Source organism: Anolis carolinensis, chromosome 5, assembly GCF_035594765.1.
Source record: "Anolis carolinensis isolate JA03-04 chromosome 5, rAnoCar3.1.pri, whole genome shotgun sequence".
Classification (NCBI taxonomy): domain Eukaryota; kingdom Metazoa; phylum Chordata; class Lepidosauria; order Squamata; family Dactyloidae; genus Anolis; species Anolis carolinensis.
In genome coordinates, this window is record NC_085845.1 from 73,818,669 (window position 1) to 73,837,678 (window position 19,010).

Below are 19,010 nucleotides of genomic sequence, written 5' to 3' on the forward strand. Positions count from 1 at the left end.
AGTCTGGATAACTTCAAAAAAGGATGTTTATTCATACAAGGTTGTAAACCTGGCACAGATCTTAAAGTTGCAGAAAATGAAACAAATTTCTATAGGTTTTAGTCACAGAATTATCCCTGGTTCCAGAAGGCAAAGGTGATTATAAAACCACTATACCCTAATCACGCTGCCTATATTAGAAGGAGAAACTCTTTCCTTCCCTATCTTTACAGCAAAGATTAGTTCTAGAAGCGATGGAATAACTCTGCTCCTCTAACTAGATTTCCTATTCCAGATCAATATAATTCAATACTTATCTAATTTGGATAGGCTTAGATTGGCCTGGTTTTGAGGATGATTTGTCCCAGTTAGCTTTGCACAGCTCCAGCACGTTGGAAGACTATAGCCAGAATGAAGCTCCAAAATGGAGACTAGACCCTGGTAAAAAGGGCGGTCCTAAGATGTTGCACTCTTTGACCAATCACTGCAAAGAAAACTGCAGCCAGCTCTTGCAGATTCCAAGCCACTTTTCCTAGGCTTTTGCAGCCAGAGGCTCAAACAAAATGTAAAGGAGGGAAAACAAACAAACGACCAATAGGTAAGGCAAACCATCGTCCTGGGGGACGGAACAATCCCTACAGGAAGAAAGTTACATTTCATATGCTTAGAGTCATAAATGTTGCCTTTTATGTGGTACTGATGAAATAATTAGCATATCATACGTCTAATTAAAATAGTACCTCTTTTCCAGGCCTGTTATAGAAGAGCGAAAATACTTCATAATGCTGGCTCAGTAGATGATGCCTTACAGCTATTCCTTCACTGCTTAGCACTTGATGAAGGATTTCTTCCAGCTAAGCTAGAAGTGGAGAAGGTACTTATTATGAAGTGAATCCAAATATTGTTCTGTTTTGTTTTTTCTATATTTTTCTATGTTTGTTTATGTCCTGTAATAAACATTGGTTATCAAAATTCAATTAGAAAACAAAACTTGGGTAACGATTTTTCAGAGGTCTAAAATTTGAACTTTACATTGAAAAACACAGCTGGTTAACTAAACATGATTTGAAAGTAACAGTTTGTATCCAAATACAGTAGTCTCACTTATCCAACATAAATGGGCCGGCAGAATGTTGGATAAGCGAATATATTGGATAATAAGGAGGGATTAAGGAAAAGCCTATTAAACATTAAATTAGGTTATGATTTTACAAATTAAGCACCAAAACATCATGTTATACAACAAATTTGACAGAAAAAGTAGTTCAATACGCAGTAATGCTATGTAGTAATTACTGTATTTACGAATTTAGCACCAAACTATCACGATGTCTTGAAAACATTGACTGCAAAAATGCGTTGGATAATCCAGAACATTGGATAAGCAAGTGTTGGATAAGTGAGACTCTACTGTAAATGTCTTCAAGCTAAGATTTTATTAAATCTTAAGGGTGGAATGTAGGCTGGGACATCTGTGCATGTACATGCCCCTTACGTGTGCAGATATGGGACTTTTTTAGGTGCTACAAGGTGCTACTTCTGTTTTCTTCAAGCAGTGCTCAAAGCCCCTTTCCTGACTTTCTTTAAATCCCCAAAGTCACATCATATAGGCATTTCTTACTTCAGCGTGAACAGGTAGGATTGGATAAATGTCTAGCAATTCCTACTCTATTCTCCCCCTGGATGCACAATGATTACAGAAACACTGACCCTTCTAGAGAACCCCAATTCTCAGCATTGATGTTATTGTGCATCAAGCCATGGGGCATGTTGCCAGACTTTTTTCCTATCCTGCTCACTCACATTGAAGCTCAAAATGCCTGTGTGAGGTGACTTTGGGTCTTTAAATTAAGCCAAGGGCTATTGTATGTGGATTAGTGTAGTATACAGTCTGCTTGGATAGCTTTATAGTATGCTATGTTGAATTAAGGATGAAATGTTTTAAGTGAGAAGATAGTTACAAAAAGATAGTGTAAAGGTAGCTATGTAGAGAAGCAGATAAGTGATAAATGGTTAGATTTGCTGCCTTTTCTGAAGGGGAAACATTGAGAAATGTTTGTAGGAGTGGGCTGAGTGAAAGACCAGATAATATAATAACATTCAGTAGAAATTAATATTTATCTTTAGGATATTTATCATATGCACATCTGAAAAGAACTGCAAATATAAATATGTTGTGTACTTTGCAAATTAGGAGTGGTAACCTTTGGCAGGAGTTGAGGCTTGTGTATAAGAGACTTATGCATAAAGCTGATCTTTGAATATATCTAGAGTAGCTAATCTTATGTATGAAAACCATCTTGAGTAAATGTATATGAAAGGTGAACTGAAAAAGCTGCACTTAACTAAATGCTAGTCATAGTTGGATCTAATTCCTAAATCCTTTCAATTTTACAGATGCTGTATGACTTACTGTCACCAGAAAATGTGCAAAAGAGTCTGAAAGAATCAACTTTGAATTCCTCACACATTCGAAGTAAACAACGTATACACGATTCTGAATCTGAAACTGAAGAGTCTTATGATAATTTGCAGCACACGTCAATGACAGTAAGTAATGAGTATTTTTATACTTCCAATTATTCTATGTGATTTTGCTCATGTTGCTTCTCTCCCAGTATTGAGATGTGGGAGAATCAAAAATAATAGTATATAACTGCCAGGAATGTGGAAAGAATGTAGTGCAACTTTCTGCACTAGGGATTGAACATTTCCCAGTTTGAACAATTATTGTTTTTTACAAGTGACTTGCAAAGAGATTGCTTATATGTAGCAAGAATACAATTATAAGGAAACAAAAATTGTGCTTACTAATGAAAACTGTCCATCTTTATTGTTAGAAAAAAAAGAATAGAATAATTTTGGCATGATATTAAAAAAAAACAACTCCTTTCTGAATCTGCGTTCCTTTACCTTTAAAGGCTTTGTTTTTAATATCTCAAACTGAAAATGGAATGGCCAGATGAATGAATTCCTCTGCAATATATATTAAGAAAACAATGGGAGAAATGCATCAAAATTACTTTAGAACCTTACATTCCTAAGATCCTAAATATTTTTATTTCAGTGTTGTAGAGCACTGTGCAATATGACACTAAGGTGTATCTATTGGGGGTTTTCTTGCAAGTATTTGTTGAGAGAGGGTTTGCTTTGTCCTTTCTCTGAGTCTGTGACTTGCCCAGGGTCACTCCGTGGGGATTTGAACCATTAGCTCCATTGTAATCCATTGGTCAAATCACTACACCATGGAAAAGTAAACCATACAATATTTTTCAATACAGTAGAGTTCCGTTTATCCAACTTCCGCTTATCCGACACTCCATATTATCCGACGTGCCACCAAAGGCTTGGCATCACGTTGTATTCTCCCCCAGGCGCTCATAGCTGCCGCTGCCTCTGCCTCCCTCTCCTCCGTGCCTCTTCCTTCGCATCCTCCTGGGGCAACCCGAGGAAGGGAGCACTGCTGAGCCGGAAGGAGCTCAAGAGAGGGAGAGGAAGGAGGACTTTTCTCCCCCTCTTCCTCGGGCTGCCCTAGGAGGATGTGAAAAACGAGGCGGCGGAGGAGGGGGATGCAGACGCAGAGGCAGCCATGGAAGGTAAGGGCCTGGGCCTTTGGAGAAACCTGGAGTGTGTTGCTGTAAGCCAGGCCTTTACCAGAGGGAGGAAACTCTTTCCTCCGGTAAGGGTCCATCGCAGCGAAGGAGGAGGCTGGGGGCTTGGTGAAGGAACCATCCCTCTCCTCCATGCCAAGTCTCCGGCCTCCTCCCTCTCAGCGAAGGAGGAAGCCGGGGGCTTGGCGAGGGAACCGTCCCTCTCCTCCTCGCCAAGCCCCCGGCCTCCTCCCTCGCAGCGACGGAGGGAGCCTGGGCCTTGGGGAGAGGCTTGGATAATAGGGCCTCCCTATTATCCAACAGTTCCGGTTATCCATCATTAGGCCTGCCCCTTTATGTCAGATAACCAGAACTCTACTGTATATGTTATATTGGTGTCAGGGCAGTTTCTTGTCCAGGCTCTGACAAGGAGGGCTTACTTAAGGAACTGTGAAGCCACTGAAAGAGTATTAATTGCTACTTCCCTGTATGGAATTATATAAAATAGATTTCATGTTGTTTCTCCTTTTCTTCTCATTGTTTTCTGATAGGATTTAGAAGTCACATCAGAGTCTGTTGGAGGAAGTTTGCATCGTACACAGTCTGCCCATTCCCTTAACTCAACTGAAAAAATGGCCAAAGATGATGGATTAAAAAGGGTTTCTTCTGAACCTCTGCTTTCTTGCCAAGAAAAGGGTGCTTTATTAAAAAGGAAGTTGTCTCTCTCAGAGCAAGACTTCACTGTTTGTGAGGATGGCAGGAATAAGCATAAAAAACAAGGAGGTAAATATTCAGTCATTCTTGTGGTTTTCTGATCTATACAATGTTTTATATTTTTTTTATAATACTTTCTTTTGTGTTTTAGAAAATACAAAAAGGGATGCTGCCTTTTCGTTCATCTATGAAGCAATCCCTGATGACTTGATTGATGTGTCAGACTTTGAGTGTTCACTGTGTATGAGGTAATGCAGGGTTCTTTTATCTTATTTTTATCATTGTCCTTTACTGTTTTATGGGAGCTTTTATATTTGGAGCCTTTCATTAAACTACCAAAAGTTGCTTCCATTTGAAAGTGATACCATGCTGTTCAAGGGACAAGCATAATGTTTGAAGATCTCTCCATATGTGTGTAGATCTTGTTGTCTGGATGGTATGCATTGGCAGTGCTGTGTCACGGGTGGGAATTATGCCGCACTCTTGATGGAGTCCCAGTAGTCTTGCCCAGAGTGCTGGGAAGTGCTGTCCAACATCCTCAGGGACACCTTTTTGTCATACATGGTTAAAAGATTTACCAAGGTCATTCCTACCATGTTAACGAGAGTCATGATGCTAAGGCAAGTCTAAGTGGCTGCATCATTTCAGTTGTTTCAAGTCTACATCCTAAATGAAAGCCATGTCGAATCTAATTAGAAATGGTTTCTCAAACTTAGTTATCCAACCCTACTAGTTGCTTTTTGCATGCAGCCTGTACTTGTCCTCCAAATAAGCATTATTCAAAGTGGTTGTTGTGTGTTAGTTTGTGGTTGTTAAGAAAGTCATTCTTGCTGTCACTAGCTCCTGCATTTAATATCTTCTGCCAACATTGTTTGCAGCCCATCTTCTTGTATGGACACAATATAAATTAGAGGGAGGCTGAGTCGACGGAAGACTCGGCCCCCCTCTGACCTGCGGCCTATCCCCAAGTGCACCTATGACAGGCGACCAGTTTCCTCCCCTCCTACCCTGGTGTTGGTGAATGCTAGGTCCATAAGGAATAAAACTGCTACTATCAGAGATTTTCTTACTGACCAGGGAGCTGACCTAGTGTGTATCACTGAAACCTGGATCCAAGAGGGGGACGAGATCCTACTCCAGGAAATAACATCTCCAGGTTATGTAATCACCCACCAGATGCGGAGTGGGAGGCGGGGTGGGGGTGGAGGTGGGGGTGGGGTGGCTATGCTCTCCCGAGAAAGCTTTTCTCTTAGGGCAGTTCCTGTTGTGGACATCTCTGGCACTGAATGTGTTGGTTTGGTGTGGGATTCCCCTGAGAGCATGGCCTTTCTGCTGGTGTACCGTGCGCCTAGTGCACCAGCAGACAGCCTATCCCAGCTGCTCGAGACTGTGTCGGAGTGGTCCTTGAGGTTCCCCAGACTTGTTGTCCTGGGGGACTTCAATGTCCACGCTGATACGGACTCTTGCTCAGCAGCGGCTATGGACCTAGTGTCTACCATGGAGACACTAGGACTCTTGCTCTGCAGTACTGGGCCCACGCATCAAGCAGGACATACGCTAGACTTGATCTTCAGTGCAGGAATTCAAGTAACCCAAGCCTCTATTTTAGAGGTTCCATGGTCGGATCACTGTGCCCTGAGAGTCAGGCTGGAGCATGCCTACCCACCTGGCAAGGGCGCCGAGCCGATTTGGGCTCGCCCAAGAAGACTTATGGAACCTAGTAGGTTCCAGAATGCTCTGAAGGATCTGGAGCCTGTCAGCGACTCAATCGATGTGCAGGTGGACATGTGGAACATCAGGCTGTCCAATGCACTCAACGAGATCGCCCCTAGACGCCCTCTCCAACCCCGCCGAAATCGGTCTCCTTGGTTCACCGAGGAACTTCGATCGATGAAGCGGGAAAAGAGACGGCTAGAGGGCGTGTGGCGAGAACTTCATGACAGAGCTTCGAGATCAGCCTACAGGGCATTTATGGAGTCCTATGAGCATGCTACCATCGAAGCAAAGAGAGTATAACTATGCCTCTTTGATAGAGTCCGCCAGTTCATGCCCTGCAAAATTGTTCAAAATAATTAGATCTCTAACGACGGTTCCTACCAACCCAAAAAGTGATGATCAGGCCCCTTCAGCCGAGGCTTTTCAAAGCTATTTTGCTGACAAGATCTCACTACTATGCCGGGACCTCCCCGCCACAACTGATACAATGAGGGAACTTGAGACTCCGTGGCCACTTGCTGGGCCCACCCTCAACCAGTTCATCCCACTGGACGCAGAGGCTCTCGATAGGCTCATAGCTGCAGCTGGACCGACCACTTGCTCCCTCGACCCGTGTCCCTCTTGGTTAGTAAAATCCTGCTTGGAGGGATTACGTGACCCGCTGCTGAAGATAATAAACAGCTCCCTTCAGCAAGGAGTCTTTCCAGAGGGATTAAAAGAGGCAGTGGTCTCTCCTCTGCTGAAAAAACCAGATTTAGATAGTTTGGTTCCCTCCAGCTACCGCCCAGTTTCGAATCTTTCATTTCTGGGCAAGGTGATTGAGAGGGCAGTAGCGGTGCAGCTGCAGCAGTTCCTAGACGACACAGCCGGACTGGATCCTTTCCAGTCTGGCTTCCGTGCGGGGCATGGGACAGAGACTGTATTGGTTTCCATCACAGATCATCTCCGATGCCAGCTTGACCGGGGCGGGTCGGTGTTGCTTGTGTTATTGGATCTCACAGCAGCATTTGACACAGTCGATCACAATCTTCTGACCCACCGCCTTGCCGTTGCTGGAGTTAGGGGGACAGCTTTAAATTGGCTGGCCTCCTTTCTTCACAACCGTGGACAGCGAGTGGAGAGGGGGGGCCTGGTCTCTGAGAGGTCCCCTCTACATTGTGGGGTTCCTCAGGGGGCCATTCTCTCCCCTCTGTTGTTTAACATCTATATGCAACCACTTGCTCAGCTGGTCCGAGATTTCGGGCTCGAGTGTTATCAATATGCTGACGACACTCAGCTTGTGTTAAAGATGGAAGGCCAACAGTTTTCACTGTACCCAACAGTTTTCACCAGTGCCTCGAGGCCATTATTGGATGGTTGCATTCCAGTAGGTTGAGGGTGAATCCAGCAAAGACGGAGGTCCTATGGCTGGGCCGACCGGGCAGTGGGGATATCCAGTTGCCAACCCTGGATGGCGAAGTGCTACGCCCGTCTTCACTAGTAAAGAGTCTGGGAGTCCTCTTGAACCCTTCATTGACGATGCAGGCCCAGGTCTCCGCTGTTACCAAAACTGCCTTTTTTCATCTTCGGCAGGCTAGACGGCTAGCCCCCTATCTATCTAGGGACAACCTGGCTACAGTGATCCAGGCTACAGTCATCTCGAGACTGGATTACTGTAATGCCCTTTACATTGGCCTTCCTGTGTCGGTGATCCGGAAGCTCAAATTGGTGCAAAATGCAGCTGCCCGGCTCCTTGCGGGAGTCCTGATAAGATGCCACATAACACCAATCTTACGGCAGCTGCACTGGTTACCAATTGAGCACCGGATCACTTTCAAAGTGATGGTGCTTACCTTCAAGGCCTTACATGGTCCAGGGCTGATGTACCTGAGGGACCGCCTCACCCCCTACAAACCCCAGAGATCCCTCCGTTCTGAGGACCGAGACCTGCTGGAAGTCCCCAGTTTTAAGACCTTGCGTCTAACTGCAACTAGACGCAGAGCCTTTTCAATAGTGGCGCCATCTCTGTGGAACACCTTGCCACCTGAAGTTCGTGCCTTGCGGGACTTGTTGGCCTTCCGCAGGGCATGTAAGACACACCTGTTTCGGCAGGCTTTTGAGTTCTGTTGCTGATGTTTTAAAAGGTGCTTTTAGGATGTTTTAAAGATTTTTTTAAAGATGTTTTTAAAATGTTTTTTAAATTGTTGATTTTAGCCGGTTCTTGTAAGCCGCTCCGAGCCCTAGGGGAGTGGCGGCATATAAGTTTGAAAAATAAATAAATAAATAAATCAAATATATACCAGAATATGCTTGACATTCTAGGAAGCACTTATTGCAGCTCCTAAAACCATTTTAGTTGACAAAACCTTGTTCTTGTTGTTTGTTAGTGTTTTAAGTTGCAGTGTTATTTATGTATATTATTATCTATTGTATTGTTTAATTGTGTTATGATGTGTTGTTTTATATTTTGTTATATTGTATTGTTCTGGGCATGGCCCCATGTAAGCCGCCCCAAGTCCCCGTTGGGGAGATGGTGGCAGGGTATAAATAAAGTTTTATTATTATTATTGTTATTATTATTATTATTATTTATTTTGTTTCTACTATGACAGCCAGGTGCTCATCATTATTTTAAAAAACAGTTTTTGCACAAAAGCTTACGAACTAATTAAAAGCAGGCATTTTAGAAAGGAATGGAAAGATAATAAAAGCAGGTCAGACACAAGCAGATAATCTTGACATATATTATAAGGCTATCTGAAGAACACTTGGGAATAATCGGGTTTCTGATCATATTCCACTGAGTACTAAAATATCTAGTCTTAGAATTCGCTTGGTTGCATATGCTAGAAAAAAGACACACAGCATAAAATATGGAATCATTAATAAATGCTAATACTGCTTCGTTGTTGTCAAGCTTTGGTTTTTCTCTAGCTCACTCTAATTAGAAAATAAGTGATGTTGTTTGCTTAAAATGACTGTAACATGACATCTTGAAATTATGTTTCAGACTCTTCCTTCATCCTGTGACAACACCATGTGGCCATACTTTCTGTAGGAATTGTTTGGAACGTTGCTTAGACTATGCTCCTCAGTGCCCTCTTTGTAAAGAAAGTTTAAAAGAGGTAATGTGTTCAATGAATGTTTGTGGGGGGGGGGGGGGGATATTTCGTGATAAAGTTTAATTTTTAAAATCCCTTTGGTTGAAACTTGATTTTTCTGAATGTATGTTTTCTGAAACAGTTTTCAGATTACCCATTACAGAAGCTGATTAAAATCTGATAGTTCAGAATGTGGGCTACTTGATGAAACAGTCAGATTTTCAGTATATTATGGTTGTTGATCCTGAATGTTTTTGTGCCTAAAAGGAAAATGATCCAATAATAAGAAACATCATGGCCTAAATCCTATTGGTCAGTCTCAACTTATATTGATTGTGACATTCTTGACTTATATTCCGTCTTATTTATTCTGACTCGTTTTATTTTTGGTGATTTAAATTTATGATATCGTTTTGTTGTAAGTTGCTCTGAGTTCCTTTGGGAGATGGGATGGGATATAAATAAAACTTCATTCATTCATTCGTCTTACACTTGTAAACAACCTTGACTTTTGATCTTTACGACAAAAAGACAGTAGTAATAGGAAGATTTAAGGATACAATTCTGGCAAAAGTACATGCATGAATACCCTACCCCATAACAAACACACAAACTATGTTGTTGGATCGTGACATGTAGTCACTCACCCCAAATACTTGCACAGTGTCTCCTCCCAGCAATGACCAGAGAACAAGCATGAAGCATTTCTTTGTTCTTGAAAGCTGCTGCTGACCTTTTCTTTCTCAGCAACAACCTTTGCAAGAGGCCAAAGGGTTTCTTTTAAAACAAAAAGGCCACAAGAGGGCTTTGTCACTTATGGATGGTGCAACTGACCTGTGCGGGCAGGAAGAGACACAAATGCTCACTGTGTAGCCTATGCTATTGCTGGCTTGTCACAAGGTGAGAAGTTAGTAATGGGCATAAACTTGGAGTCATCACATTTTTATTTGATTAGTCTGCTTATATTCTAGATCTAGTAAAATTCAGTTGAAAGATTTGATAAGTTTAGGTTACATTTTTAATAAATCTGCTGGGGATTGGAATTTGTAAGTATAGCCTAAGATTAATTTGTGGTGGGCTTTTTGTTTTGTTTTGGGGGTTTTTTGGCTTGATGTTCTGAAATCACATTGAGATGGTATGAAACGTGAATTCTGAGCAGCTTAATTATTGCCGTAAATGTATAATATCTTAACATTTTAATCTCATTATTTTTAGTATCTGGCAAGTAGAAAATATAGCATCACACAGTTGTTGGAAGAATTAATAATGAAGTATATGCCTGCTGAACTAATTGAGAGAAAAAGAATTCACGATGAAGAAATATCTGAACATGCAAGGCAAGTTTTATATGTGTGTATGTACTTTTTTTTTCTTTTTTTCACGCAACAATTTGTGTGCCCATTTTCAATTTTAAAAGGAGTTGAGGAGCAAAGTTTTAAAAATTGTTTACCCTCAGTTTACCAAGTCAGTTATGGTATTACACTAACTCATTGACTGTTGCATGCTATAAAATGAACTGAGGTTTTTCTCCGATGTGTTTAAATCTTGATATTCTTCCAGCACACTTTTCATCATATTCTTTCAAGGAGCCCAGAATAGGATGCAGTAACCTTTCTCTGATTATTATGATGGTTTGATAAAGGTATTCAGAGAGCTTCATAGTGAGCTAATCAATTTCAGTGTAGGTTTTCTTCCTTCTCAACTCAATCTGTGCATGATGACAACATACATTTTGCTTTTTAAATCCAGCTCTATTATAATTGTGTATAAGGAAAGGAGTGAGGATTTAATAATAAAGAACAGAAAATATGGCAGGAGTTACCATGTATGCTGGTCATATTTACACACCCTCTTCTTATTTGTTTGTGGAAAATGTTGATCTACAGACAGAAGTTTGCTGTCTCAGCAGTATTATTTTGGCTTCAGCACTGAAGTATAAATATATTAGCTTATAGATTAAAAAATTAGGAAATATTTTTCACTATAGTACAATTGGAAATGTAGTTAAGTCTTGTGTATATAATCAAAATGAATCTTGCATATCTCCCCCACAATTATTCATCTTTGCAGTTGTATAAATTGTTAAGCACCAGGGTAAAACAAAGGAAAATATTTCTGCTAATGTAAGCAGTGATCTTTTATTTGTGCAACTTCATAATACTGAAATAGTATTTTCAATAGGGTTTGATTCTCATTGCTTTCAAAGGCTTTAGGATTGTTATCCTTTCATGTTGTTAAAGATAAATGCTTGAGTGTGCACTCAAAATGACTATAGTTCAATTGTAGGAAAGTATGGTGTGTGTTTACATCACCTTTTGTCCTGATAGCATAATGTAAGACCTTGACTGAACTTTTTGAATGCTGATTCATTCACTTTTTAAAAGAGACAAGAAAAGTTTTTAGCAATGTGCAATGACTCTGAAGGAAAGGTCTGTGAAGGCTGACCTCTTCCTTGAGTTATAATTCTACCTGAGCAGGAAGATGTAACTTTTAACATAATACCATAATTCTATTTTATGTGTTTTGTCTTCAGTTTGATCAAGAATGTTCCAATCTTTGTTTGCACTATGGCCTACCCAACTGTGCCTTGCCCCCTCCATGTTTTTGAACCAAGATACCGTCTGATGATTCGAAGAAGTATAGAAACAGAGACAAAACAATTCGGGATGTGTATCAGCGACCCTCAAAATGGGTATGTCTCTATTTCCTCTAAAAGTTAAAAAAAAATCTAAAACAGTGGTTGTATGTATCTAATACAGTGGCCTTTTTTTCTAGCTTTGCAGATTATGGCTGCATGCTGTACATTAGAAATCTTGATTATCTGCCAGATGGGCGATCTGTTGTAGATACAGTTGGATTAAAGAGATTTAGAGTACTTCGAAGAGGGATGAAGGATGGCTACCATACTGCAGACATTGAGTATTTGGAAGATATAAAGGTACTGAAACTTTTCTTTTAAGACTTAAATTAAAAAATGCAAGTTTTAACAGTGTATCTTGAATGTAACATTTCAGTGTTCATGTGACAGTCGTTTCCCTTGAATTTTGAAAGTTTACTTTGATAGAATTGCTGTTGCTAAATGCTGTCATGTTGCTTTAACTTATGGCCACTTTTGAATAAGAGACCTCTGAGCCATGGCTTCCTTGATTAAATTCCTAAAATGCATTTTTTCCTCTTTTCCTACTGCTGTCTACACTACCAAGCATTATTATTTTTTTAAGCGAGCCATGACTTCTCACGAATGGTCCACAGGCAACATGGCTATTGGATTCTGGAGTTGTAATGTTAAAAAATGACTCATTAAGTTGCACACTTCTACATATTTTGGTGTTTTTAACTTTCCCTTGTATTTTCAAAGTGAATAGCAAGGAGAAAATGTACTACTTGCAGTGTACAGGGATAGATGTGAATTTTAAACAAAGAAAGATGCATTTGTAACAATACTGTAAACAATTTCTGAGAAGAATATGGCCTTCAGTACTTCCCTGATTGTTGTGTACACACATTTATTGAACACAATGTATCTCCATAGCTTTAATAAAGACAATTCCTTTATTGTTGGACTGCGGGTGCAGGAAGTAGTGTGTGAGTGTTAGAGCCAGCTTGCCCTAATTCTACAATGTGTGGTTTGAGTTGATGTGTTTCTGAATTCTCTTTCTGTATATTACTATGATGTCATGTGATTCCCTTCACTTTCTTCATGTATAGGTTGAAAATGACTGTGAGAAGAAGAAACTTGGAGAGCTCCATGATTTTGTATACAGTCAAGCTTGCAGCTGGTTCCAAAGTTTAAGAAACAAATTTCGTAGTCAAATACTTCAGCACTTTGGTCCAATGCCTGAGAGGGAAGAAAACATACAGGTATCTAGGTTATTACAGTTATGTAAATTTGATCTAGCTTCCTTGATAGTGGCAGAGCAATGGCAGGGAGAAGCCTGCTGTACATGGATGTATCAAAGCAGGCTCTTTTTATCATAGCCATTCAGGTTGATTTTGAAAACTCCAGATTTAGAATAGTGTTGTAAAGCTATCAATAGCCTGGGTATTAGACAAAATGTGGATTGTGTTGTTGAATACTTTCATGGCAGGAATCACTGGGTTTCTGTGAATTTTTTTGGGCTGTATGGCCATATTCCAGTAGCATTTTCTCCTGACATTTCACCTGCATCTGAGCAAACATCCTCAGAGGTCTGTTCATAGGGTTATGAACAGATCTCTGAGGACACTTGCCACAGATGCAGGTGAAATATCAGGAGAAAATGTGGATTCTTTTAAAGGAACTCCTTTCTTCATCTAAATTTCATTGAAATTACAGATCGAGACCACTGTGTGTATATTTGGAGGAGAAAATGTTCTTTTGGGACTCGTATTATAAACCTTTTGTCAAAATGTTTTTTTCTGGGAGATACCAAATATAACGCTTTTTGTTCTTTGTTTTAAGGAGACAGCTAATGGACCTGCTTGGTGTTGGTGGCTTCTGGCTGTCCTTCCTGTAGACCCCAGATACCAGCTCACTGTTTTCTCTATGAAATCTTTGAAAGAACGCCTGCTAAAAATTCAAGACATACTGACATACTTTTCTAGAGATCAGTCAAAATGACTAACAGCCTGGATATTACTGAAACATTGCCCTTTTCTATCTGTAACTGCAGTTGGGGGGGTTGCAGCATTTGCACTTTTAGCGCTGGTTTGAGAACTTATCAGAACTGCTTTTCCTGTTTTCCTGCATCAGTAGTTCATCACATGGATACCTTCAGTGAGAAGGATACCACTAAAACTGCACATAGAAAAAAAAATCCAGCAACAAAATATGTGGAAATTTCTACTTTATTTGCACTATATACAAGTGAGAATGTATAATCCTAAGAGCTCAGTATTTCCACATGACAACTTCAAAATGGTGGAAAGTATAGGATCTAAACTATCAGTCCAGGTTTACAATTTTAAAGATGCATTCTAAATCTTGCAAATCAGAACTTGCCTCAGATGCAACCCTGTTGCTATTTGCACAATTGTTTAAAAATGTAGTATTGGATGTTGCAGTAGCAACCTTCTGTTTTGTGAGTGACTTATCTTAAATAATGGCACAAGATGTTTTCTTGCATACTTCATAATAAAAATGATTGTATGAATTTAGAGCCATGTTAAAGAACAACAGAGAAGAGTGTTTGTTCAAAAGCTATTAAAACTGTGAACGTATTCCCTATAGCTGTGCATTGAGAGACTGGTTTTGGATCCATGACAGCAGAGTGTTTAGTACAGAAAGTAGTCTCTCAAGTACACAATAAGATAACCAAAATAAAAGTAAGGCTGAATGTACTAAAAGTTGAACACACCAATGATTGCTAAGCATTTGTGTATATGCCTAGACACAAACTTGTGAATTGGAAAATGCAACTGTGTACTACTTACTATAGCTTTGAATCAGCTGTGGCTCACTCACCATACCCTTCCAAAACACAGGTGTGAGAGTTTGGGAACTACTGAAACACGAGTACAAAAGTCCTACTAGTCATTGAAGAGTCTGAAAGTGTTTGGTGCATATAGGACTTCCATGCCTTATTCATATCAATATTACACTGCAATGCAAAGGTTAGCACTCTGCTTGCCAATAGTTACTTTCGTAGTTTTCCATTTGTGAATGTCTGTCTTGTATGTAAATCTTTTTGTAACATATTTCTTTACAAACCTTGCTTTTGCTAATATTTAATTTTCAATAAACCTAAAGCTTATATATTTTTAAATGTATGTCCTTTTTCTTACTGTTGGAAAGTGCCTGTTCCTAGAGCATAATGGCAAGTATTGTGAACTGCCATAGTAGGACCTCTTATCAGCTGAGATCGATTGATGATAGCAAGACTACAGGCCATAGCAGTTGATCACTGGCTTCATTTTAAAATATTTAAATGTGGGAACTGCTGGTCCCAGACTTTAAAAGTGGAAACCTAGTTTGTTTTTAAATACAATTTAGTGTAGGAACATTGTCATTTGATAGAAATACTTTTCTGTGAGTGAACATGAATCATTGTTTCAGAGGGTAGCAAAGTACTGAAATGTTTAGGCTATTTCACAGAACTGAGTTAACTATGTAGACTAAGTTTTCCAGCCCTATCTATGTAGATCTTTCCTTCGACTCTATAATTGGGAACTACTTGAGTTCTAGTAAAATGTTCCTGCAGAATTGCTTAATGAAATGCATGCTATAACATGAGTTATCCTCAGTATTTTCTGAGGAATGTTTCTGATATAAATTGGTGCCAGGATCATGAACTGATAGATCTAATTATCTTTTTTTTTCAAGGAGGGATTAAAAATAAATTTGATTTGGAAGGTTTTTGTTTTTGTTGAACTGCTGGGTTTGTCATATTTTACTTCTACTTGTGTATACTTCTAATCGTGTACTTAGTCCAGATGTCTGTATGCTATTCTTTCCATAGTCATGAAGGGTGATCATACGCAATGCAACCTTGTATCCATTTCATCACAGTGTGAACCAAATACAGCAGCGAACTTTCATGTAACAGATTTGATGAAGCGCAGAAGTGTTTCTCATTCCCGATATATCTAGACAAAAAAATTAATTTTGTAAATGCCTAGAGTAAAACAATATTTTGCAGGCATGAAAGCTGTTTTACTAGGGCTTGCTTCTGTGTAGACATGCATGGAATTCTAAGTAGCAAAATACAGTTGTCCTCACTGCTGGAATGCAGCTCCAAGACCCTTCTCAAATTGTATATTGGGTTTCCCACCCATCCCATAACCTTCTAAAAACACATTAAGGAGGCTGTGATAACATGAATCAGTCACTCTTCCCTTCCCTGTAATTATTCTTAAACTCCTGAAAATGACTGAATATTAAGACATAACAAGAACTGGAGAACACTAAACTTGGTCAAATACACACACCCATCCAGATCCTGTAGGGCTTTAAAAAGTAAAGATCCTTGTGCTAGAAATTAAATCAAGGGATGCTTATTTTGATATATCAGTGGAAGTGAACCATTCAGGTTTGTTAGGAGAGCTTAGCAGAATGGACCACAATTAGATGTTACCCTCATTCAAAATTAATGGAATGATCTCATTAAAACTGGTATTTATTTCAAAGGAAAAATTATGTAATCAGTATTTTATTATGTATTGCCAGGCATGAGAGATGACTCCCAAATCTTCATGCCTTCAATTTAGAAATATAGATAAACAAAATGAACTTTGTTGTCTAGTGTTTCATGAGTTCTAGGTAAAATGTCAACTGCATTCACTGAAGAGTTGGAGCAACAGCAAAATTCAGTGGAGACATCTGATTGCTTGGATGGAGCTAAAATGTGAACATGTTGTATCCAACTTGGCAAAATAGCCCTGTGGCTCTTCAGTGTTATCATGTGTATTTCAAACATTCTGCCAAAACCTGAATCTGGAACCTTTTGCACATGAAATATATAAGTCTTTACATTATGGCAGCCATGCCCAACTATCAATAAAAACTTTTGTCTCCTGGCATTGTCACCCCTTTTTCGCCCAGTAATTATACTGGGGGGGAAAAGGGGTGGAGAAATTATTTCTCCTTTTTCCCAAATGGGCTTTAATAGGGATAGTTACTACTGCCCAATTCCTTGTTCCTGAAAGGGGGGGGGGCGGGGGAAGGCATCTAGAATGATTAAAACAGAGTATAAATGAGAGTTGGCGGCGGGGGGGGACGGGACTCAAAACAGTATATACATAGACCAGAGTGGGTAGGTTTTAAAACTGGTTCAACATTGCTGTTTTAAACTACAGTAGCCACTGTATGTTTGCAACTACTTGGACATACCAGTCCTACAACTATAGATAGCGCCATGCGGGTGTTTCCATGCATGGTTTATACAGTTCTTAAAGAAGGCAAAGGAGCACAACATTGAAATATGTTTTTATTATCAGTTGTAGTGACTTATTTTTGATATCTTTCTCTTCAGCACAGATAGGTCCACAAATACCATGCCAAATTACATTCCAGAATAGGGTCTTATTATTTTAATCTATTTGTTATTGCTAAGTTTTGAATACAAAGTTTTGGTGAATCACTAGTGGGCATATTCTCAACAAGATTATATATCAGTACAGAGCAGTGAAAATGATTCTATTAGAGTAATATGATGTTCTAGCTTCCAAAAAACCAGTTAGTCTTCAGTTGTCTGGAAGAAAAACGCCACCTCTGCAAAAACATCAGACAAAAGAACTATAAAAGTTAGTTTCTGTTATGAGAGGAGTTCTTGTCTAAGAAATAGTACACCATCAAGAAATCTTCTATGCAGTGCCTTCTCTTATCTTTTTGTCAGCCTGCTTCAAGGAGATCCATGTATTCAACATACTTGACCGCAGCTTGGCCCAAATAAAGTGATTATTCAGCCCAAAAACCTGAGCAGCAAACTGTGCAGCACCTTCAGGTGAAAGAATTGTGGAACAACCAAGACCTGTTTAAAAAGAAAAGGAGGGGGGGGGGGAGAGAATTTACAGCAGTCATTTTTTATATTTATAGAAAACCAGCAATACTGTATGTATATCATCTAAACTTCATAGGTATTCCCTCTGAAGGAGCTCACAATTTTAGTTAATATCCTTATGCCCATCTCATTGCCTTTTAACAACTAACCTATTTCCATATTTTAATGTGTAATTACAGACAATGCTCAGTATTCTACATCAGCTATTCATTCCTAGCCCAACTGCCCCACCCCCAGAAACATTCAGCCACATTTCAATCACTGGCAGAAGTTCTCCCATGCAGTTTATGTCTGTTAAAGGAGGGAGGAAGGGAATTACAGCATTTTTTTAAAAAAAAAATTAAATATTTCCTTTTATCGTCAACTTGATTTTCATGTCCCAGTTGTTTTTAAAAAACAAACAAGAATATCATCCATCTAAAGGTTTTCCCAGATAAACTAATGTCACTTCAGTGTTGTCATTCATCGCAGACACTGCTGGATAAAGGCGTGTCTTTGGCAGTTCTCGGAATGCAACTCCCAAGAACTCGTAGCCCAAATACCAACATTTTGTCTTCCATATCCAGGATGACACAAATTCTCTCACCTATCTGATATTTTGGGGCATTGTTCATAGAATCATAGAATCATAGAATAGTAGAGTTGGAAGAGACCTCAAGGGCCATCTAGTCCAACCCCCCGCTAAGAAGCAGGAAATCGCATTCAAAGCACCCCCGACAGATGGCCATCCAGCCTCTGCTTAAAAGCCTCCAAAGAAGGAGCCTCCACCACAGTCCGGGGGAGAGAGTTCCACTGCCGAACAGCCCTCACAGTGAGGAAGTTCTTCCTGATGTTCAGGTGGAATCTCCTTTCCTGTAGTTTGAAGCCATTGTTCCGTGTCCTAGTCTGCAGGGCAGCAGAAAATAAGCTTGCTCCCTCCTCCCTATGACTTCCCCTCACATATTTGTACATGGCTATCATGTCTCCTCTCAGCCTTCTCTTCTGCAGGCTAAACATGCCCAGCTCTTTAAGCCTCTCCTCATAGGGCTTGTTCTCCAGACCCTTAATCATTTTAGTCGCCCTCCTCTGGACGCTTTCCAGCTTGTCAGCATCTCCCTTCATCTGCGGTGCCCAAAACTGGACACAGTATTCCAGGTGTGGTCTGACCAAGGCAGAATAGAGGGGGAGCATGACTTCCCTGGATCTAGACGTTATTCCCCTATTGATGCAGGCCAAAATCCCATTGGCTTTTTTAGCTGCCGCATCACATTGTAGGCTCATGTTTAACTTGTTGTCCACGAGGACTCCAAGATCTTTTTCGCACACACTGCTGTCAAGCCAGGCGTCCCCCATTCTGTATCTTTGATTTCCATTTTTTCTGCCGAAGTGAAGTATCTTGCATTTGTCCCTGTTGAACTTCATTTTGTTAGTTTCGGCCCATCTCTCTAGTCTGTCAAGATCGTTTTGAATTCTGC

The 19,010-nt window shown here is 40.0% G+C and overlaps 2 protein-coding genes across 2 annotated transcripts in view; one reads left to right on the top strand and one right to left on the bottom strand.

Moving 5' to 3' along the window:
- lonrf1 (LON peptidase N-terminal domain and ring finger 1) overlaps positions 1-14,823 on the top strand; it is a 32,185-nt gene extending 17,362 nt beyond the window's left edge. Inside the window, exons 3-12 of the mRNA XM_003221581.3 lie at positions 731-853; positions 2,377-2,529; positions 4,121-4,352; positions 4,435-4,531; positions 8,989-9,103; positions 10,295-10,416; positions 11,613-11,771; positions 11,855-12,017; positions 12,788-12,940; positions 13,521-14,823. Of these exons, the coding sequence (XP_003221629.2) occupies positions 731-853; positions 2,377-2,529; positions 4,121-4,352; positions 4,435-4,531; positions 8,989-9,103; positions 10,295-10,416; positions 11,613-11,771; positions 11,855-12,017; positions 12,788-12,940; positions 13,521-13,679 (1,476 nt within the window). The 3' untranslated portion in view covers positions 13,680-14,823. The remainder of the gene's footprint in view (positions 1-730; positions 854-2,376; positions 2,530-4,120; positions 4,353-4,434; positions 4,532-8,988; positions 9,104-10,294; positions 10,417-11,612; positions 11,772-11,854; positions 12,018-12,787; positions 12,941-13,520) is intronic.
- Positions 14,824-16,965: 2,142 nt separating this feature from the next.
- paics (phosphoribosylaminoimidazole carboxylase and phosphoribosylaminoimidazolesuccinocarboxamide synthase) overlaps positions 16,966-19,010 on the bottom strand; it is a 67,413-nt gene continuing 65,368 nt past the window's right edge. The window contains exon 19 of the mRNA XM_062981539.1: positions 16,966-17,526. Coding sequence (XP_062837609.1) covers positions 17,360-17,526 — 167 coding nt within the window. The 3' untranslated portion in view covers positions 16,966-17,359. The remainder of the gene's footprint in view (positions 17,527-19,010) is intronic.